Raw genomic sequence first — 20,191 nt, 5'->3', positions numbered from 1 at the left:
GGCTTCTTTTTAGCGTAATTACTCTACCCAAGACAGTTTGATATAACAGAAAAAAATGAACCAAAACTGTCCTGGGAGTTCCAAAGAACTAAATTCATCTGACCTAGTTACTTACTACCTTTGCAGTCTTGGTTACTTAACATCTTGGGATCTCATTTATGGCATAATGTATGTAAATACAATTATATGAAATTATTTCAGTAATGTTCCAGCTACTCAGTATGTATCCCTTTTCCCTCCTTAGTGTATTAATACCACTGTTTTTCAGTACTTCATCTCTCAATTTATTGCTCTCTTTGCTGTGATTACAGCTTTGCACAAAAATGTGTCCTGTCATCTCTGTTCATGGGGCAGCAAAGCAAGCCATTAATTAATTCTGGTTTTAGTTCATAGATACAGGAACCTTTTTCCATTAGATGTCACTTGCCCTTCTGTTTCATTTATTTGCATTTCTTTGGGTCTTCAGCATGCGAGACACACGAAATAGAGTCATTATAAAATCTTAAAATCACTTAGGTAAATAGAAGGATATAGGAATTAGGAAGGGTGTGTTTGTATTCATCCAACAAACACTGCAGTTAAGGAACAGGCAGGCTGATGTTAAGAAAAAGATGAATAGGCTCCAGTTCTCTGCTCAAAATCTAGTAGATAAAATGCCAAAAAAAAGAAAAATTGAAGTATAGTTTACTAGTAGTACAACTTCAGCGCTGTTGAGGATGTTCTTAACTTTGCCTGGGGCTTATGGGCTGAGATAAGGGATGCCTTAGAATTAACTGGATTAAAGGTTGCAGAAGAACATTCTGGGCAGAGGGCTTGCTGTACTTAAAAGGCATGGAAGCATTGACATGTATGTAACGACCAATAAATCAGTCTGGCCAGAGCATAGCATATGTAGAAAGAAAATGGCAGGGCAGACTGAAAAGGTAGTTTGGGACTAGACAGACCCTCAGTGATCTTGCATGCCAGCCAGGAATTTGAAGTTTTCAGTATTGTCAGTGGAAAGCCATCAAAGATTTTTAAAACCAGGAAAAGACGGAAGAAGTTTCGTGGCAGTGTGAAAGATGGATTCTGGTGGATTTGATGGTATAGGCGATGTTTTAAATAGATGAATGAAAAGTTGAGATGTTATTAGCAGGTTGTGTGAAAAAGTGAAAAGCCTGGGCTTTAGAATCACCAGCCTGGTTTTAAACTTAGGCTCTGCGTCTTTGTAGTTGTATGAAAAAAATAGCTGCTTCAGTCTTTTATTTTCTTACATGTATTAGGTAGTAATAATACCTGTTTTACAGTGTTTCCCTGAAGATTTTATCATAATGGGTATGAAGTACCTGATACAGTGCTTGCTTGATACCAGCTAAGGGCTCAATTATTATCTATTATTATCAACATGAGTGACATGTATTATAATTATTAAGGTAAGAAATGGTGAAGGCCTGAATTTACGAGTGGATAAAAGAGAATAGATTTGGATGGATCTTTTGTAATTAACATGAATAGGACTGACTGATGTAGGGAAAGAATGGAATCATGACTGAGTGAGATTTGTAATCTGAATGTCTTGGGGGAAGGGGTTAGTGATGCCATTTTCCTGGTAAGGAATACAGGGATCATCACTGGTTGAGATGAGGGAAAAGGGGTAGAATGATTTTGATTTGGATTTTTGGAGGTATTTGGGATATCTTGGTGATGATATGAAGCAGGCAATTAGAAATAACGTCTGGAGCAAGAGATAAGAGATTGGAGAGTTGTCAGTATATGTGTGGTAGCAGAAATGTGTGTAAATCTTAAACGGCAGAGCATATAGTTTAAACATTTCCCCTATATCCCCACACTGCTGAGCTCTGTACAAAACACTTGATTAGTTCTTGTTATTAAGTGTGAGATTTAGGGTGACTTTGTATATAGAAAAGATAATGCATAGTTACTTCGATTACTAATTTAATGTTCAGTTTATTTAAATTTATAAATTTAAAGCCTCATTCTCCTAAAATATAGATCTTACTCCAAACTTACACTTTTGATAAATATTTTAGTTAACTCTTAAAACATTTTAATGTAAAACTATAGGTATTTTCTCCTTAAATATTGATTTAACAGAACCTTAGATACTTTGAAAAAATCTTGTAAATATAATTTAAACTTATAAATGTGGTTATTCTTAAGTTGTGTAAGAATTCTAATACAGTATACAAACTTAGTAAGATTTCAGCCTACAACCAGGTCTAAATCAGCTATTCAGTTCTACATTTCAGATTAAAATTCCAAGGCTGGCTCTCTGGCAGGCCAAATTTTCTTAAAGCATTATAAATATTTACCAAATATGCATACTTATTTTGTTAATAGCTTTATTGACATATAATTTATACACCTTACAATTCACCCATTTTAAGTATACAATTCACTGATTTTTATTACATTTACCAAGTTGTGCAGCCATCACCAAAATCTGTTAGAGTAAGTCCATCACCTTGAAAAGAAACGTGGTGTCCATTTGCAGTCATTCCCATTTTCACTCCCAGCCCTAGGAAAACACTACTTTCTATTGCTATAGATTTGTCTTTTGTGGACATTTCATATAAACAGAATCATACAGTATGTGATCTTTTATTTCTGGCCTTTTTCACTTAGCATAATGTTTTGAAGTTCATTCATCCTTATTGTAATAATATTCTCATTATATGGATATACTACATTTTATTTATCCTAGATTACTTTTTTCTGCAGTACGCGGGACTCTCACTGCTGTGGCCTCTCCTGTAGCGGAGCACAGGCTCCGGACGCGCAGGCTCAGCGGCCATGGCTCACAGGCCCAGCCGCTCCGCGGCATGTGGGATCTTCCCAGACCAGGGCACGAACCCGTGTCGCCTGCATCGGCAGGCGGACTCTCAACCACTGCGCCACCAGGGAAGCCCTAGATTACTTTTTAATACGAAATAATTAAGGTTTAATTCTCTTAAATCACTCCTATACTTTGTTTAAAAAAAAAGAAAACTTCAAAATAAGTGAACTAAGCTTCTGTCGTAAGTTAGAAAAAGAACAGCAGAATAAACCTAAAGAAAATAGAGAGATAATGAAACTTAGTGAAAATTAATGAACCAGAAAACAAAGATATATTAGAGAAGATCAAGAAAAGTCAAAAGTGAATTGGGAGGGGGGACTAAGAAAACAAGCCTGGTAAAATTGATCAAGGAATAAAAGACATAAATAAATAATATTATGAAAATGAAGACTACAGAGGAAGAGGAGATTTAAAAGATAAGGGATTTATAGCAGCGTTATTTTATACTAGCCAAAAGGTAGAAGCAACTTGTGTCCATCGATGTATGAATGGATAAACAAAATATGATCTATGTATCGGTGGACTGTTATTCAGCCTTAAAAGGGACAGAAGTCCTGTCACATGCTGCAGGATGGATGAACTGTGAGGATGTTATGCTAAATGAAGTAAGCCAGTTACTAAATGACAAATATATACTCTGTTATTCCACTTAAGAGGTGTGCAGTAGTCACATTTGTATAGACAGAAAGTAGAATGGCGGTTGGCAGGACTGGGAGTAGGAGGAAATAGGGAGTTACTATTTAATGGGTATAGAGTTTCAGTTTTGCAAGATGAAAAAAGTACTGGAGATGGGTGATGGTGCAAACAGTGTAAATATATGTAATGGTAAACTTAAAAATGATTAAAATTATAAATTTTATATTATGTACGTTTTACCACAACTTTAAAAAAGATAAGGGAAAATACTATCAACCATATGCCAATAATTTTGAAATTAAAGAAAAATATAACTTACCAAAAACTGACTCAAGAAGAAATAAAAAGCTTGAATTATTCTATAACTATTAAATAAATTTAATATTAAAACTCTTCTGTCAAAGAGAATAAGCCCAGAATGCTTTAGATTTGAGTTCTTCCCAACTTTTATGGAAGAAAGCTTCCCAATTTTCTGTCACCTCTTTCAGAAAGTAGGAAAAATGGAAATATGTCTCAACTCTTTCGAGGAGGACAGTTTCCAAACCCAAACATATATAAGAAAAAAAAAGTTATAGGTCAGTTTCACTCATGAAATAGATTAGCCCTTTAGTAATTGAAAAATTCTTCACTTTTTTGTTTTATGCTTTTAAAAAAATTTTTATTGGAGTATAGTTGCTTTACAGTGTTGTGTTCGTTTCAGGTGTACAGCAAAGTGAAACAGTTATACATATCCATATATCCACTCTTTTTTTTTTTAGATTCTTTTCCCATATACGCCATTACAGAGTATTGAGTAGAGTTCCCTGTGCTATACAGCAGGTTCTTATTAGTTATCTATGTTTTACGCTTTTATCCTTGAATAATTCTTTTTCTGATTGTTACTGCCACCTTTATTGCTTTCTTTTTTTTTCTTTTTTTTACAGTTTTCTCATATCTATGTCTCCCTCTTTAGTTTCAACATATCTATGTCACTTTGAGTCTGTTATGAACTGCATATTGCTGTGCCCTACCTGACACTTTTTTCTCTTTTACGTAGTTAATTCAGTTGATTAATATTTATTGTAACATGTACATGGTTGATACTATTCCTGAAATTATTTTTTGTGTTTCTTGTTTAGCATGCTCGCCTTTTGTTTCGTTTTTAATTTTATTTACTTTTATAGTTGATCTTTTTTGGTTCTTTATTTCCTCTGGTGATTGGAAATTCTTCAGCTTTATCCATATGTTTTAAGCAAATTTAAAGCTACATGTTCTTTTTTCTTTCTCTCTTTTTTTTTTTTTTTTTTTTTTTTTTTGCGGTACGCGGGCCTCTCACCGCTGTGGCCTCTCCCGTTGCGGAGCACAGGCTCCGGACGCGCAGGCTCAGCAGCCACGGCTCATGGGCCCACCTGCTCCACAGCATGTGGGATCCTCCCAGACCTGGGCACGAACCTGTGTCCCCTGCATTGGCAGGCAGACTCTCAACCACTGAGCCACCAGGGAAGCCCACTACATTTTCTTATCAACATCAAAGAGTAATGACTATTATAAATTGTTCCCTCATCCCACATGCACACTTGATCTTACATACTTAAGCATATTTTACTCTTAGTTTTTCACCCAAGATTGTGTTGTAATAGTTTGGGATGTTATTCCTAAATCATTAATTTAAAAAATTATATTGTGTTTATCTATCTATCTATTTAAAGAATCCTTTCTTATCTGTTATATTAAACTGAACCCCCCCCATATTAGTAACAACTGTTTATACTTAACTGTTAGTTTTACTGGTATATTGCTTACCATTATTTTTTATATAAACAGTGTTTTCCATTTTTAGGTCTTTGTTCTGAATTTTTTTTTTAATCTCAACTACTTTAAGTGACTGTTGCTAGTACCCAGAGTAAATGGCTGTCCTGTTTTCCAAATCATAGCATATCCAGTAATTTCTTTATTTTACTCATATCTGTGAAAAATAGATTGGCTAAAAAAACTGAGGTTTTTTTACCCTCAGAATTTTGTGAGCATGCTTCCATTGGCTTTTAGCATTTACTTTTACTTATGAAATGACTGTCATTCTAAATCGCTTTCCTCTTATTTTATGTAAAATTAAGTAAAATTTTCTCCTTATTTGGAGCTTTTAAACTTTTATTTTTGAAATTAAGATATTCTGCCAGGAGAGTTTTTACATGTATATATGCTTTGTTTTGCCGTGAGTATTTTGCCCCAGTACTTCTCAGAGCACATTAAATATGAAGACTCAAGACAGTATTCAACATTAGGAAGTTTTCTTTTCCTTCTCCTCCTCCTTCCCCCTCACTCTACCCCCATTTCTTAAATTTAATTTTTAAAAATTTATACTCTTTGCTCTTTCTTGTTCTAGAAATCCTATTTCACAGACATTGACCTGGCCTCCTCTTCCTCTCTAATCTTTTTCTCATGATTTCTGTGTCTTCAGATTTACTGTGCATTGTGAGGACATTTCTTAAATTGGCTTTTTAAATCACTAATTTGATGTATATTTTTCTACTTAATACCTCTATTTGGTTTTTTGGCAGTTTTGTTTTCCTTTTTTCCCCTCCCCAAGCACATATTCTCCACTTCTTTTCCAGAGCAGCTTGCTTTTTGTTTTAAATGCTGTTCTTCCCTGGTTTCAATAGAAATACTATTTATAATTTTTCTTCAATCTCTGATGTTTTTCTTCATTAATTCTGTTTCAGTTTGGACTGTTTTTTTTTTTTTTTTTTTTTGTGATACGCGGGCCTCTCACTGTTGTGGCCTCTCCTGCTGCGGAGCACAGGCTCCGGACACGCAGGCTCAGCACCATGGCTCACGGGCCCAGCCACTCCACGGCATGCGGGATCTTCCCGGACCAGGGCACGAACCCATGTCCCCTGCATTGGCAGGTGGACTCTCAACCACTGCACCACCAGGGAAGCCCCTGGGCTGTTAGTTTTGACTGGGTTATTGTTGGTCTTCAGTATGTCTGGTCAGGTTTTTCATCAGTTTTTTTTTTTTTTTTTGAATTTTATTTTATTTTTTTATACAGCAGATTCTTATTAGTTATCTATTTTACACATATTAGTGTGTATAGGTCAATCCCAATCTGCCAGTTCATCCCACTACCCCCCCAACCCTGCTTTCCCCCCTCGGTGTCCATATGTTTGTTCTCTACATTTTTGTCTCTATTTCTGCCTTGCACACCAGTTCATCTGTACCATTTTTCTAGATTCCACGTTTATGCGTTAATATACGATACTTGTTTTTCTCTTTCTGACTTCATTCTGTATCATAGTCTCTAGGTCCATCCACGTCTCTACAAATGACCCCATTTCATCCTTTTTATGGCTGAGTAATATTCCATTGTATATATGTACCACATCTTCTTTATCCATTCATCTGTCGATGGGCAGGTTGCTTCCATGACCTGGCTATTGTAAATAGTGCTGCAGTGAACTTTGGGGTGCGTGTGGCTTTTTGAATTATGGTATATGCTCAGTAGTGGGATTGCTGGGTCATATGGTAATTCTATTTTTAGTTTTTTAAGGAACCTCCATACTGTTCTCCATAGTGGCTGTATCAATTTACATTCCCACCAGTAGTGCAAGAGGGTTCCTTTTTCTCCACACCCTCTCCAGCATTTGTTGTTTGTAGATTTTCTGATGATGCCCATTCTTTTTCATCAGTGCTTGTGCTGGGTAAATTGTGCTGGGTAAGTAAGCCAGCAAATGGGTTCCTCATAGAGCATGGGCCAGAAGCAGATGCTCAGGGAGAGACGAAGAACTCTTAATGAGTGTAGCTGTCCACCAGGGGTGGATTGCGTAAAGTAATGAGAAGAGGAGCCTGGTTTTTGCTCATTACCTGTAGAAGTTCATCCAGACTTATTTGGTTGTATGACACACTGAAATAGCTGGAACATCAGTAAAAAGGGATTAATTACCTTATATTCCTTTGGAGATTGCATGTGAAATATTGATAATCTGGTGCTTTTTAATTATTCATTTTGGCACTCTTATAATGAAGTTAAGTGTGGTATTTGCAAGTTTAAAACCCTGAGTTTTAAGCAAAGAACTCCAGATACTATCAGTCTCCTCTTTGTTTAAGCTATTAGTTGATGATTGTTACCAGCAAGCACCTTTGAACTGATATTTTATAAAATAATAATACTCTATTGAAGATTGAGCTCTTTTATACCGGCACCAAGTTTTGCAAGATATCCAAGGGACCTTGATGTGAAAATTACTGATTTTCTGATATGCTCCTAGTTTTCCTTTAGCCCCTCTTTATCTCTCAGACTGATAATCTCTGTACTGTTATCTCAGAGGAGACGTTCCCAAGACTCACAAACCATTTTTTCATTCCATTCATAGTATTTTGCTTTATTTCAAAAGTACAGGCTGTTGCTTATTAGTTGGCTATATATTTGATATGTTCCTATCTTGTTACTTTTCATAATCTGTTTTCCCCATTTTGGTTAGAAATAGAGTAGAGATTATGATTTAGATTGAAGAGGGTAATGTGTGAGGAATTTTAATCTTCTGTCTTTTGTTTTTGAGAGCTAGGTTATTCAAAGCAAAGGCTAAAAACCAGGCACATAGAGCCCTAGTGTAAGAGGAACCTTGTGGGAAACAGGAAGACCTTCCTTCCTAGCCTTCTTGAAGCGTTAAATCTCTTTGAGATGACATAAACATATAGAAGAAAAAACAAAAGCAGTGTTTAGATAGCGTATGACAAATTTTGTATTACAGAATACTTACATAGTGCTTTGCATGTGACAGAAAAGAGAAAACGTAAGGTAGTTGACATTTATTTAAAAGGGAGAGAGTGATATGTGAATTCTGAGAATGAGAAAACTGGAAACTCAGGCTCCATGAGGGCAGACACCATGTCTGTTCATCATTGCCTGCCTACTCAGTGCCTGCCACTGTCCCTGATAGGTGGTAGGCTTTCAATTAATATATGTTGGATAAGCGAATATCTATTTGTTGAACAAACTGAAGAGTGCCTTGAAGGAAATAATTTATTTGGGCAGAGGTGAAATGAAAAGGCTTGAGAAAATATTAGGAGGTAGAAATAATAGATGACTGAATACATTAGAATACCAACCTGGATGGAGCTGTGAGAATGAGCAGGAAAGTTCTGAGAAATAAGGCTGTCAGTGGTAGGTTAGGGTCAAATTATAAATAGTTTTGATTGCTGGACTTAGGAATTTGGGATTTGTTTTTTAAACAAAGTGGGGTTTTTCTGAACAGATGGTCACATTGTTAAAGTAGTGTTCAGGAATACTGTCTGAAGACACAGTGATTGTCTTCAGGTTGCAGTGAGAAAGAGATTGGAGACCAGCTTTGATTCCAGTTGCAATATTGGATAGGAATTCTTTGGCCAGTAGTCATGCTCAATAAAATTATTAATATTTCTTTACATGTAATAATATATTACATACCGGTGCTTTTTAAGCCCTGGTGGTTGAACATAAGGACATAGCTGTCTTTTTCATTATTTATTTAATTTTCCATGGCATTTTATTTGTTGATCTTCATGGCTTTTTTGTGAGATCATGGTATAAATTTTGAATACATTTGTTCTTTTCTTGTTTGCCTTTTGTTAGTGTCAAGCATAGCACGTGAGACATTCCTTGTTGCTATGCAACTGCTAAATTCAGTATTTAGTATTAATAAAACTGAATGGCATTAAATTCAGTTAACAGGGGGAAGCAAAATATGACTTAACAATGTCTGATCAGTATTTGTACGGTTTAATGTATTGTTGCAGACGTGAGCAAAAGAGAAGTGACTTTTTTACAGTTACTGTTTTGATCAAAATTAGTTGTGGTTAAATCTTTGCATTTATGACCAGATTTTTTTTCTTGTTTGATTCTTTTTGGTCTGTCCCTTTCACTGCTCTTTGATAATGTGATTCAGTTTTTGTTAGTGTTTGTGTGTTATTGATGAAGTTCTTATTCTATTATTCTTTCCAATTCTGTTATCTTCTGTAATTTTTAAAATTTTATCTCCCAAGGCTTTTATTTGCTTTTTTTTTCTTAGTATTATTTTTTGCTCTATTTACATTTTTCCCTTTCAAGAATTTATGGCTAAGCATCCACATTTGGAATTTGTTATAATTTCATATAAACCCAGGTGAAAGCCTATTAGATATGCTCTTCAGAGTAAGGGCCACCTGTAATCCCCTTTAGTTATTTGCAGTGTGTACTTGGTACTTGCCAGATATTGAAGTGCTTTCATTAATATTTGTGAAGTCAGAAATCCATTTTGAGAATAAGAGGGCTTTAGAGGCAGCTGCAGGATTTTTTTTTTTAAGTTAGTGTTGAAAATATCTAGTTTGCAGGCCCAGGATAGGCAGTATCTAGCAATTCTTTCTCATTCCCTCATCATCACCTCCCCACTCTCAAAACTCTTAGCCCAACACTTTCTCTCCTCCCTAGTGTAGGGAAGAGAGGACATAGTAATTTAGTGGACAGTGTTTTAATTATAGTAGGCAAACAATAAACAGGATAGATACCTCCCATTTGCTTGAATGGGTAGTTTGGTTTTGCTGATGTCCTTGGAATCATTTTGATGGGAAGAACTAAGGAGAGTTGAAAAACGATTAATCCTTAATAATAAATGAAAAATCTAGAATCTAGAAATCATGAAAATAATTTAGAAAAATCAACTCTCTAACTACAGTGCAGATGATACAAACTCTAGGGATTACCCTATTGAAAATGATGGCTTAATATTAAGGGCAAAGAAATCCCTTACATTACAATGTTACTCTTACAACAAGGTAAAATACTGTTTCTAGGGACCATCTTTTCTACTCCCTTACTTTCCAAACCCTTTATGGTGATTGTATTTGTGGTTAGGAAGTGTCCCTGTTTGTGGACCTCATGTATCCACCTGGCTATAGTATTTTTACATTAGTAGTTCCCTCACTTTTGAACATAAGAGTGCTTTTTTAACAATTAAAAAAAAATTATAAACCCTTAGGTGATAATACATTATGTGACAAAATACATAGTGCCCCAGACTACTAGGAAATCAGTAACACTTTATATATTTTCTTAATTGCAGTAATATTTGTGTGCATTTGAAAAGTTGTATGTACACTGAATGCGCAAGACCTTTCTAAAGGTCATGCTTAAAGGACATGGACTCATGGACCTCTTGTAATTATTTGAGCTCCTAATGAGGTCCATGATACATAATTTGGGAACTGCTGCACTAATGAATTATGTATTATGTTGTATAAGGGTACAATTTGATTCTCTTTTGCATTTTCCTCCTTACTCTTAATAACCCATAGAAAACAGCAAGATGGCAAAGATATTTTTACATTGTTTTTCATTGAGTTAATCAGCAACGTTTGAGATAATAAATTAGAAAAGGTTTTGTTTTCATTTTTTACTTTTTTCTTTTAGAACTTTCTAAAGGAATTTTTTAAAATATATTTTTAAGATTTATTTGGCTGTGTTGGGTGTTAGTTGTGGCTCGCAGGATCTTCTATTGCAGTGCGCAGGCTTCTTCCTAGTTGTGGCACGCAGGCTCAGTAGTTGCAGCATGCAGGCTCTCTAGTTGTGGTGCGTGGGTCAGTAGTTGTGGCACATGGGTCAGTAGTGGCGTGTGGGCTCTCTAGTTGTGGCACACAGGCTCTACAGCACGCAGGCTCAGTAGTTACAGCACGTGGGCTTAGTTGCCCTGTGGCATGTGGGATCTTATTTCCGTGACCAGGGATCGAACCTGCGTCCTCTGCGTTGGCAGGTGGATTCTTAACCACTGGACCACCAGGGAAGTCCCCTCATTTTCTACTTTGTACTGATTGAGAGTGGTAATAGTTTAAACATCTATGTATAGGTATATTTGAATTCTCTTTCTCTCTCTCTCTCTTTCTTTTTGTATGTGTGAGTAGTGGGTTCTAGCTTCATAAAGGAACCAGTGAGTAGTTACTGTGGCAGTGTGAACTAATTACAGAAGTCTTTTTATTTTATAATATTTAAAATGGGCTTTTTTGTGTGTGCATGTGATACAGATGTTGTTTTCAGTTAGGATTTTCCTTCTTAAAAAATACTGTTAGATTGAAGAATCTATTATCTCAGTTCATATTCAGAAACATGCCATTTAGATTAACCCAGAACATTGTGGAAACTTTGAAGCAGTTTGACTCTTTCATTGGGGAGGGTGCTTTTTAAAATGAAGTTTGAAAGTTTATGTAAAGAGGTATTTGGAATTTTGTAAGATAGTAAGAGATCTCATGATTCCATTCCTTCATTGGTTATTTCTACTGTTGTTTTGTATTGTCTTGGAATGGGCTCTGAATTTGTATTGAGTGTTATTCACTGACAAAAATGCAAATGCTCCCTTTAGATTGGTCGTATACTCTCCTCAGCATCCCATCAGTAATAATCTGGAGGTCCTTGAGAATTGGAAGAAAACACCATTGTTTTTTTCATGCAACAAGGTTAAATTTACTGTAGGGAATATTATTGTAATAATGGATTTTTTTTCATCCTTTTAGGGTTTGAAAGTATTCTTGAAGGGCTGTTTGGACCTGCATTATTAAAAGATCTCAGTTTATTTAAAGGTATTCAGAATTTTTTTGGCATTTCAAATTCTTCCTGGTGACATAAATGATACCTTGGTGATTTAAGCCCCAGTCTCCTTCTCCTTTTTATTCACAGTTTTATGTGGGTTATAGCTATATCCATTTAAGCATCTTTTTGTGTGTGGTTGATAATGCAGATATATGTATGAATAAGGTGTATTAACTAGTGAGCAATTATTGCAAATAAGGAATTTGTCTACTACTTAGTGAGGGGTGTTTTTGTTGTTAAAATAAATAATATTTTTGAAATTAGTTCTCATTTGTTTCCTGAAAAATCCTCTTTTGTAACTGTTAATTTGTTATTCCTACTATTTTTGCAGACTGTGAACCTGAAAGCATTTCCGATTGGACTTTTGATGAAAATTGTCTGTTCTGTTGCTTGAGAAGAGATAAAGTAAAGGTAACCAAGAAACTTGTGAAACTTGTCTAGTGTGGTATTTTATAGTTTTTATTTTTCCAAAATTTGGTTACTTTGTTGGAGGATTTGTAGGAGTACTGATTCCATATTTATTCATAAAGGATTTGATAGTAACTCAGTTTTGCAATTTAGACTGTTTCTAGTCTGTTGATTAGCCTATTGAGAAATCTGTATCCCATCATGCATTGTTCTGTTTATTTAGTTCACTAGGCAGAATAATGAACTAGGTCTCAAACTGTTGTGTTTATTTTAAATATGAAATGTATGGTAATTCACGTAATGGGAGTCATTCGTATAGTAACATGGATCTGGATCAAGTAGTTATTAATTCATGTAGATTTATGATGGACTGTGGTTTATGCTTTAGTATGTTTCTTCATAATATATGAGCATGGATGCTGTTTGTGTTCAGTTGTAAAAATTGGCTCTACCTTTGCATTTCTATTGTTTTATTGCTTTGTGTTAAACATAAAAAGAATTTTGGTTTAGAAACATTTCAGTTGTTGGAAACATTTATTAATAATGGTTTACTCTCTTGCGTTTCTTTTTATGGTATTTCTGTTCTCTGCTTTAAAGCTTTGGAAACATTTTTAATTCCTTCCTCTCCCCTGTACACTTTTAACTTCAAATCATTGACCAGGTTTTATCAGTTCTTCCATTCTTTTTCTTTCTACAGTCATCACCATAGTTCAGACCTTTAGCATTATTTCTGGACTGCTGAAATAACATGATTGGTCTCTTAGTTTTCTTCAGTGTGTGAAACACTGCTACATGGTTAAACTCCTCTCCTCCCTACCTCCTCCTGACCCTCACCCCTCAAATGGTGTGGAAATGTTACCCTGCACTCAGTCTCCAGTGACTTTACAGTTATCTTTGGGATTCATTAGCCTCATGCTCAGTGCCTCAGTACCCTCCACAGGTCAGTCCACTTCTCTTTCTAATGCTACCCCACTAGTCTTCCATGCAAAACTGGTCTGATCGTTTGTATTAAACAACATTCTTTTACCATTTGAACTACAGCATTGCATACCCGTTGTTCTTTATAACTTGAAATTCCCCTTGCTCTTACTCTTACCTTGACTCCCCTTTCTTATTAATGGTACGCCTCTGCTCTTATTGCTGTTTCCACCCTTCACACTGTTGTAGTAAATATTATACCAATTATTTGTCAAGTAATATTCTGCCTTTTGTTGTTTATCCTTTTCTGTGTTTGAATCTTGTGTTCCTGACTACACTGTCAACCTCTGAAGACCATGAAACATGACATGCTTCTTTGTACCCCTGCATATGACCACTCTACCATTATTTACCATTGTTGGAAAGTTGCTTTAAAATCAAAGCCAATATAAGAGCTTCTTAACGTTCTTCTTTTGTGGCATCTTTTTCTTGCTTAAGTACATGAAAAAGTTTTTGCTGTGACTATCCAGGATGGTCTGTTTTTATTGAATTAATGAGTAAAGTGTTTTGAAATTTACTGTGGTTTGAAAAAGACCAGAAAATTAAGCAGCTACCAATGAAGTTAAAGTTCATCATTTTAAACTGTGTGTGTGTGTGCGTGCACACACATATGTGTTGTGACTGTCTATTGAACAAGTTATTTAATAGGCATTTTGGTAGCATAGAAGGAGCCAATGATTAATTACCTTTCTTTCAGAATTGGTTTGGGAGGAAAGCCTTTCTATGTTCAATAATTGAGTACAGTATAGTCTTGTAATATGATTGAGCTTTCCATTGCTATATGAGGATAAAGTATTGCATGAATATTTTTAGAAGAAAACAGAAATAGCAACGCATGGAACCATGTAGCATTTAACCATGTAGCAGCTGTTCTTACTGTTCGTAGTTCTATAATTTTTAGTTAGTATTCTAATTAGGAAGAATATTTCCGTTTGAAAACCCACCTAGATCTGGGAAAGCTGGTTTTCTCCATTAGGCATTTCACTACCTGTCTTGGGCATTTATTTTTTTCAGAGACAGCCATGTCTGTGGAAAATAGGAAGAGAGAGCCTAGAATATATAACTTGTCAAGTGTATAGCTTTAGTTGTGTTAGATTTAAAGTGATTTTGTTGAAACTCTTTGCAGGCACTTGGAGCATCTTATCTGAGAAGCACTAGAATCTGGAAATTAAATGTATCCATTGGGTTGAGGCTTGGCTGACTTAAGATTCCAAAAATAGAAGAAATATGTGGAGAGAATGGTAACAGCCAAGGGGTGGCAGCATAGAGCACAATATTGGAATCTTAAGTTGGGGTTGGCATGCCAAGATGTCTAGATAATGTTTGGAAAAGCTGTTAGAAATACTGGTCTGATATTTGGGAATGAGATGGAGGTTATGCATATTTTTTAGTTAATTGGATTTTCATTGGATGCTGTTTGTTACAATGGATAAAGTAAATACATTATTTATATTTACTTTTTAAAATATCTAGGTGAAAAATGAAGTTGCATCTTTGGAAAATATAACAAGTATTCAGCTAGAAATTAGTAAAACAATTGTTCATCTACACTTCAGCAGTTAGAAAATATATTTTGTAAGGGAAAGACAACTAACATTTTTTTTGAGCATATACTATGTGTCATTTACTTTTGTTTCCATTTAGTCTACACAACAATGCTATAAAGTTGGTTAAAGGCATCCCAGTTTTACAAATAAAGATATGGGAAGGGTCACAGAGACTAAGTTATGGGCAAAGTCACATAGCTGGGATTTGATCCATGTTTTTAGAATACATGCATTTTGATAACAAAACTAGAAACACGAACATGGAAAGTGATCAAGTAAGAATTAAGAAGCATTTGCGATTACTCAGTTGGAAAGGGGGAGAGAGTAAGAGTGTAAATGGGCATGGGTATATTTGAAATAGCCAGTCTCAGATGTGCTAGGAGTCACTGCCTGCCTGCCTGCCTGCCTGCCTGCCTTGCTTGGCTTTTACTTCCTTTCCTTCCTTTCCTGTTTGTTGGGCATGTAGTAGACATTCTAAAATATTTACTAAATGAGGAACTAAGAAGTCAGCATGCTTAATAAAGTTGGAGAATTATAATATTAATAGCTAACTGTTGTGAGTGCTTACATGTGCCAAGAATATATACAAAGTTCTCTGTGTATTATTCACTCATGAGGCTTTTTACTTTTTCTTAGCTTCTTTTTAAAATTATTTTAGACATATAAAACGGTTGCAAAAATAATAAAAAGAATTCCTCTATACCCTTTACCCAGGTTTCCCAAATGTTAACATGTTATGTAACCACAGTAAAAATCAAGAAATTAACATTGATACAGTACTATAATCTGCAAGCCTTTCAGAATTCACCAGTTACCCCAGTAATGTCATTTTTCTGGTCCAGGAGCCAATCTAGGATCCCACTTTGTATTTAGTTGTCATGTCTCCTTAGTCTCCTTTAGTCTGGAATAGTTCTCAGTTTTTCTTTGCCTTTCATAACATTGACAGTTTTGAAGAATGCTGGCAATTTGATTTGTAGAATGCCCCTCAATTTAAGTTTTTCTGATGATTCTTCATGATTGAATTCAGGTTATGCATTTTTGGCAAGAACTCTACAGAATTGATGATGTGTCATCCTTAGTGCACCATATTGGGAAGCACATGGTGATGTTTACTTTGATCACTTGGTTAAGATGGTGTCTGCCAGTTTTCTCTACTGTAAGGTTTCTGTTTTTTTCCCTTTTGTGGAAATCGTGGAGACGTACTTTGAGATTTTGTAAGTATCTTTTTCTCATACTAGTTTCTCATCATACATTAATTTTAGCATCAACTGATGAATCTTGCCTGAAAAAATTACTACTATGGTGTTTACCAGATGATGACTTTCTATTTGTATTATTTCTTCAATCTCTATTAGCTGGAAACCTACTGTAAGGAAGAGGTTTCCCTTCTCTATTTATGTTTTTGTTTGTTTACCCATCAGTATGGACTTACATATTCTTATTTTGTTCTTTTGGTTATAATTTATTACAATCATTGTTTATTTTGTAGTTTGAATTGTTCTGGATTTGGCCATTGAGAGCCCATTCAGGTTGGCTCTTCATCTTTTTTTTTTTTTTTTTAAACATGTTTCTATCATTTCTTTACTTTTTGGCACCAAAAAATATTCCACAACTTATCTTTGCTTTCCCTGTCCCAACCCTGGATTTCTCCAAGGAATCCTAGATTCTTTTATTTAGAAAATTGTATAAGAAAGCAAGGTACTAGGTATACTCATTGGTACTAGAACATCACTGCTTCTAGGCCTCGTCAGTTGTCTGAGCTAGGAAGTATGTATGTTTACTTAAATATATGTATACATACATCTGTATTTCTTTCTATATCTGTTAGAAACAGTCTTGTGAGGCTTTTGTTAATTGTAGGATCGTGTTGATAGTATGAAGAGCTGATCCAGTAGTAGTGAGAGAGTATTGGAGAGATGGGAAGAATTAAAAACTACTTTCATTATTTCATATCCCTAAAAATGGACTAATTCTAAGCAGTGAATCAGTCTGTAGTAATGGCTGTTCTTGTACATGGATAGAGTAGAGATAGCAATTATAGAGTAAAGAGCATGGATGTTTTAGTAACTAAGGATAATGTAAGATGGGATGTTGTACAAAAATATAAAATGTTTATGCTCTTAAGTTTATTATAAGACTGTTAGTAAGTTAGTAGTATTTGACTAGCATATTAGGAGAATGTTTTAAGAAGGTGGGACTTGAGCTGCATTTTTGAAGAATACATAGGTCTGGATAGGCAGACACAGGAGGGGCACATCTTGGGTGGGGCAGAGCATTTATTTTTGTAAGTAACCAGCGATAAGACTAGAGTCACATTATAGATCTCTTTCAGTGCCCATCTACCCTCAGGAATCATGTAACTAGATAGATTTCATTAGTCTGTCATGTGTTTACTGTGAACATTTCATAGTTTTCTCTGTTTTGTGAGTATACACTAATTAGAAGTTTAGATATATCCTTCTAACATTTTAATTTTTATTTCTATTTTAGCACATTGAAATTTATAGTAAGAGCAGATACTAAATCTAGTTATTATTTTCTCATTGTATTCTACAGCATGTATTTGTGTTGAATTATTAGTTTGGGCATATTCAGTGCTGCTAGATAATGGCTTGTCTGTCATCTTGTCCCAGAGTACCACAACTCAGTAAGTATTCATAGTACCTATTATATAAAAGGAACTGTGGAAGAAAAATGTATCAATATAGTGTCTATCTATTAAGACTGAGAAAGAAGAAACAAATATGAGAAGTTTAAGGGTTATTTACTTGTGAGACTTAAATAGATACAGGGTAGAGTTAAATGGATACCACAAATTAGTACATGATTAACTTACTTGCTCAGTTAATTGTACAAATCTAAATTGCAATACCGAACCTTGTTGTGTTTCCAGAGGCCTTTTATAGATTATTTTAAAAGATACAGGAAAACCACTGGACACAGTGAATCAGTGCTCATCCAAGATTAAATATCAAAGAGGTTTTTTTGGGGGCGGGGGCAGTTAGTGTGTGTGTGTGTTTTGTGTTTTTTTAATATATACTCCCAATCTGTGGACTTTTTCCCCCTAAAACAAACATACAGACTTGGAGAAACCATTAATCGGAGATTAACTGTATACAATTTTATGCGGTTAGAGTTAACCAATATACTTATCATACTGATCATTTGGCAGATTTATTGAATGTCTGGTTCTGTGATAAACCAGAGAGTATACCAAAGAAGTAAAAAGTGGATCCCTCCTTGCTTATGGAATGTTGGTGAGACCATGGGTGGCTAATGGAATTAAAGGAGATCTAAATTAGGGAGACTTAAATCCTCCATCCTGCTTGCCCAGAGTCAGAGCTCTGATATTGAGAGTAAAATTCCCTCCTTCATTCTCATATGTAATATTTGAAAAGGTAGTAGATAACACAAGAAAATATAAGTACGTAGCAGTTGAGAGGTGCAGCAGATGCCACTGGAATTTGCTTAATCAAGGAGATCAAATTCAACATGAACCTTAAAAGGATCTATGTTTTAGAACAGTTAATTTGATAGTTATTTTTAGGATGTAATGGAGAGAAAATTAGAAGAGATTCTTGTAATCATCCAGAAAATAAGCCTGAACTAGGGTCTTGGCTGTGCCAGATGCATAAGGAAGGGATGTATGTAGAAAATCTAGAATAAAGAATCGCTGAAACTTCATGATTACATAAATGTATAGATAAGGGAGAGTGAAATGATACTGATGTTAGGCTTTCTAAGCCAGGTTGACTTAGCATGGTGAATTAACAGAGGTTGAGAAGTAAGACGGGGAAAGGTGTAGTGCCCAATTTTTATGGTGAGGATAATGAGGTTATTTGCTGGAAGCAGTTTGTGATGAAAGTAAGCATTTAGTTGGAAGTGTCCAGGAGACAGAGTTGTGGAAATTGAGTTGAAAGAAGAGGTCTGAGCTGAATACATATTTGGAGTGTTCCTGAATACATACAGTGATGTATGTATTCTCTCATCTTTGGTGAGAGGTAAAGCGCAAAATAGTGAAAACTGAAGAAAACCTTCGTTTTAGAAAGTAGGAAGAAGAATCAGATTGAAAAGGAAGGTAGAATCATAGAATAAATGGGTTGCCCATCTTGAATCAGACATCTTCCTGGCCCCATCCTGGGTGATAAGTAGGGATATGGATTGTCACGTTTGTTGCTCTGATACGGACTTCTATGCCATTTCCTAAAATGGACCCTAAATGGGTTGAGGAAGTACCCCCAAACATACTCCATTGGGCTTTGAGAGAATAGCTTCTCAAGAACACTGGTTGTGGAAGCCAGACTATAAGTCTGACAGGGTTAATGAATAAGTGAGTGGTGTGGGAGTTAAGAAACGGATATAGACTACTAGTTTGAAAAGTTGTCAGTGTCAGGGATGATGAAGGAAACAGGACCATAGAAGGAATGGGCAGTTGGTTTAAGTAAAGATATTTTGGGGAGGAGGGGGAAACATATAATATTTATACTCTTGAAAGAAAAGAAACTGGAGGAGAGGAAGAAATTAGTTATTAAAAGGAGGGAACAGTTGAAGAAGGCAAGAACAAACAAGAAATTAGTTACTGAATGGTGATGAGAGATTCTTATTGAAGTTAGAATATAGTCAGTGTAACTGTAGGTGTTAACCGTTGGCAGGAATTCAGCGAGGCAAGAATGCCTACGTATAAGAATCCTGGCTAATTGACTTGCTCACACTGAGGGCAAAGAACAGTGAGGAACTCTCAACTATGATGGCAGTGTTTTAAAAAAATAACAAGGGGGAATAGGCTGTAGTAACTTTATTCCTCTCACTTGAATTGCTACTTGGAGTTTTCTGCTTGTACCAGCAACAAAAAAAAGATAGTTTCAAGAAAATCAATAAGATTGTGTTGCCCAGCAATGCATTTTTGAAACCATTTTTTGGTTATTATTATTTTTAATTTTTTCTCTAATTGAGGTATAATTGAAATATAACTTACTAGTTTCAGGTGTACAACATAATGGTCAGTATTTGTGTATGTTGCAAAATGATCATCACAGTCAGTCTAGTTAACATCCATCACCACACATAGTTATAGCTTTTTTTCCTTGTGATAAGAACTTTAAGATTTACTCTTAGCAACTTTCAAATATATAATACAGTGGTTTTTTTTTTTTACAAATTTATTTATTTTATTTATTTATTTTTGGCTGCGCTGGGGCTTCGTTGCTACACGTGGGC

At 35.3% G+C, this 20,191-nt stretch overlaps 1 protein-coding gene across 14 annotated transcripts in view; it reads left to right on the top strand.

Annotated features, from left to right (window-relative positions):
- The window catches only part of LCOR (ligand dependent nuclear receptor corepressor), a 136,425-nt gene that overhangs the window by 50,257 nt on the left and 65,977 nt on the right, over positions 1-20,191 (top strand). For 8 of the 14 annotated variants that reach the window (XM_033842295.2, XM_073794133.1, XM_073794124.1 and 5 more), the window contains 2 exons: positions 11,966-12,031; positions 12,373-12,452. Coding sequence is in view for 4 of the 14 variants with exons in the window: in XM_073794124.1 (XP_073650225.1) it covers positions 11,966-12,031; positions 12,373-12,452 (146 nt within the window). In the remaining 10 variants the exon portion in view is untranslated. Of the gene's footprint in view, positions 1-11,965; positions 12,032-12,372; positions 12,453-12,475; positions 16,189-17,530; positions 17,622-20,191 lie in introns of those variants that run through there. The other 6 variants (XM_073794129.1, XM_073794128.1, XM_073794127.1 and 3 more) reach the window with 2 other exon arrangements.

This window comes from Tursiops truncatus, chromosome 16 (genome assembly GCF_011762595.2).
Source record: "Tursiops truncatus isolate mTurTru1 chromosome 16, mTurTru1.mat.Y, whole genome shotgun sequence".
Lineage (NCBI taxonomy): Eukaryota > Metazoa > Chordata > Mammalia > Artiodactyla > Delphinidae > Tursiops > Tursiops truncatus.
Note: the sequence above shows the minus strand (reverse complement) of the source record. Positions and strands in the feature narration are given on the sequence as shown.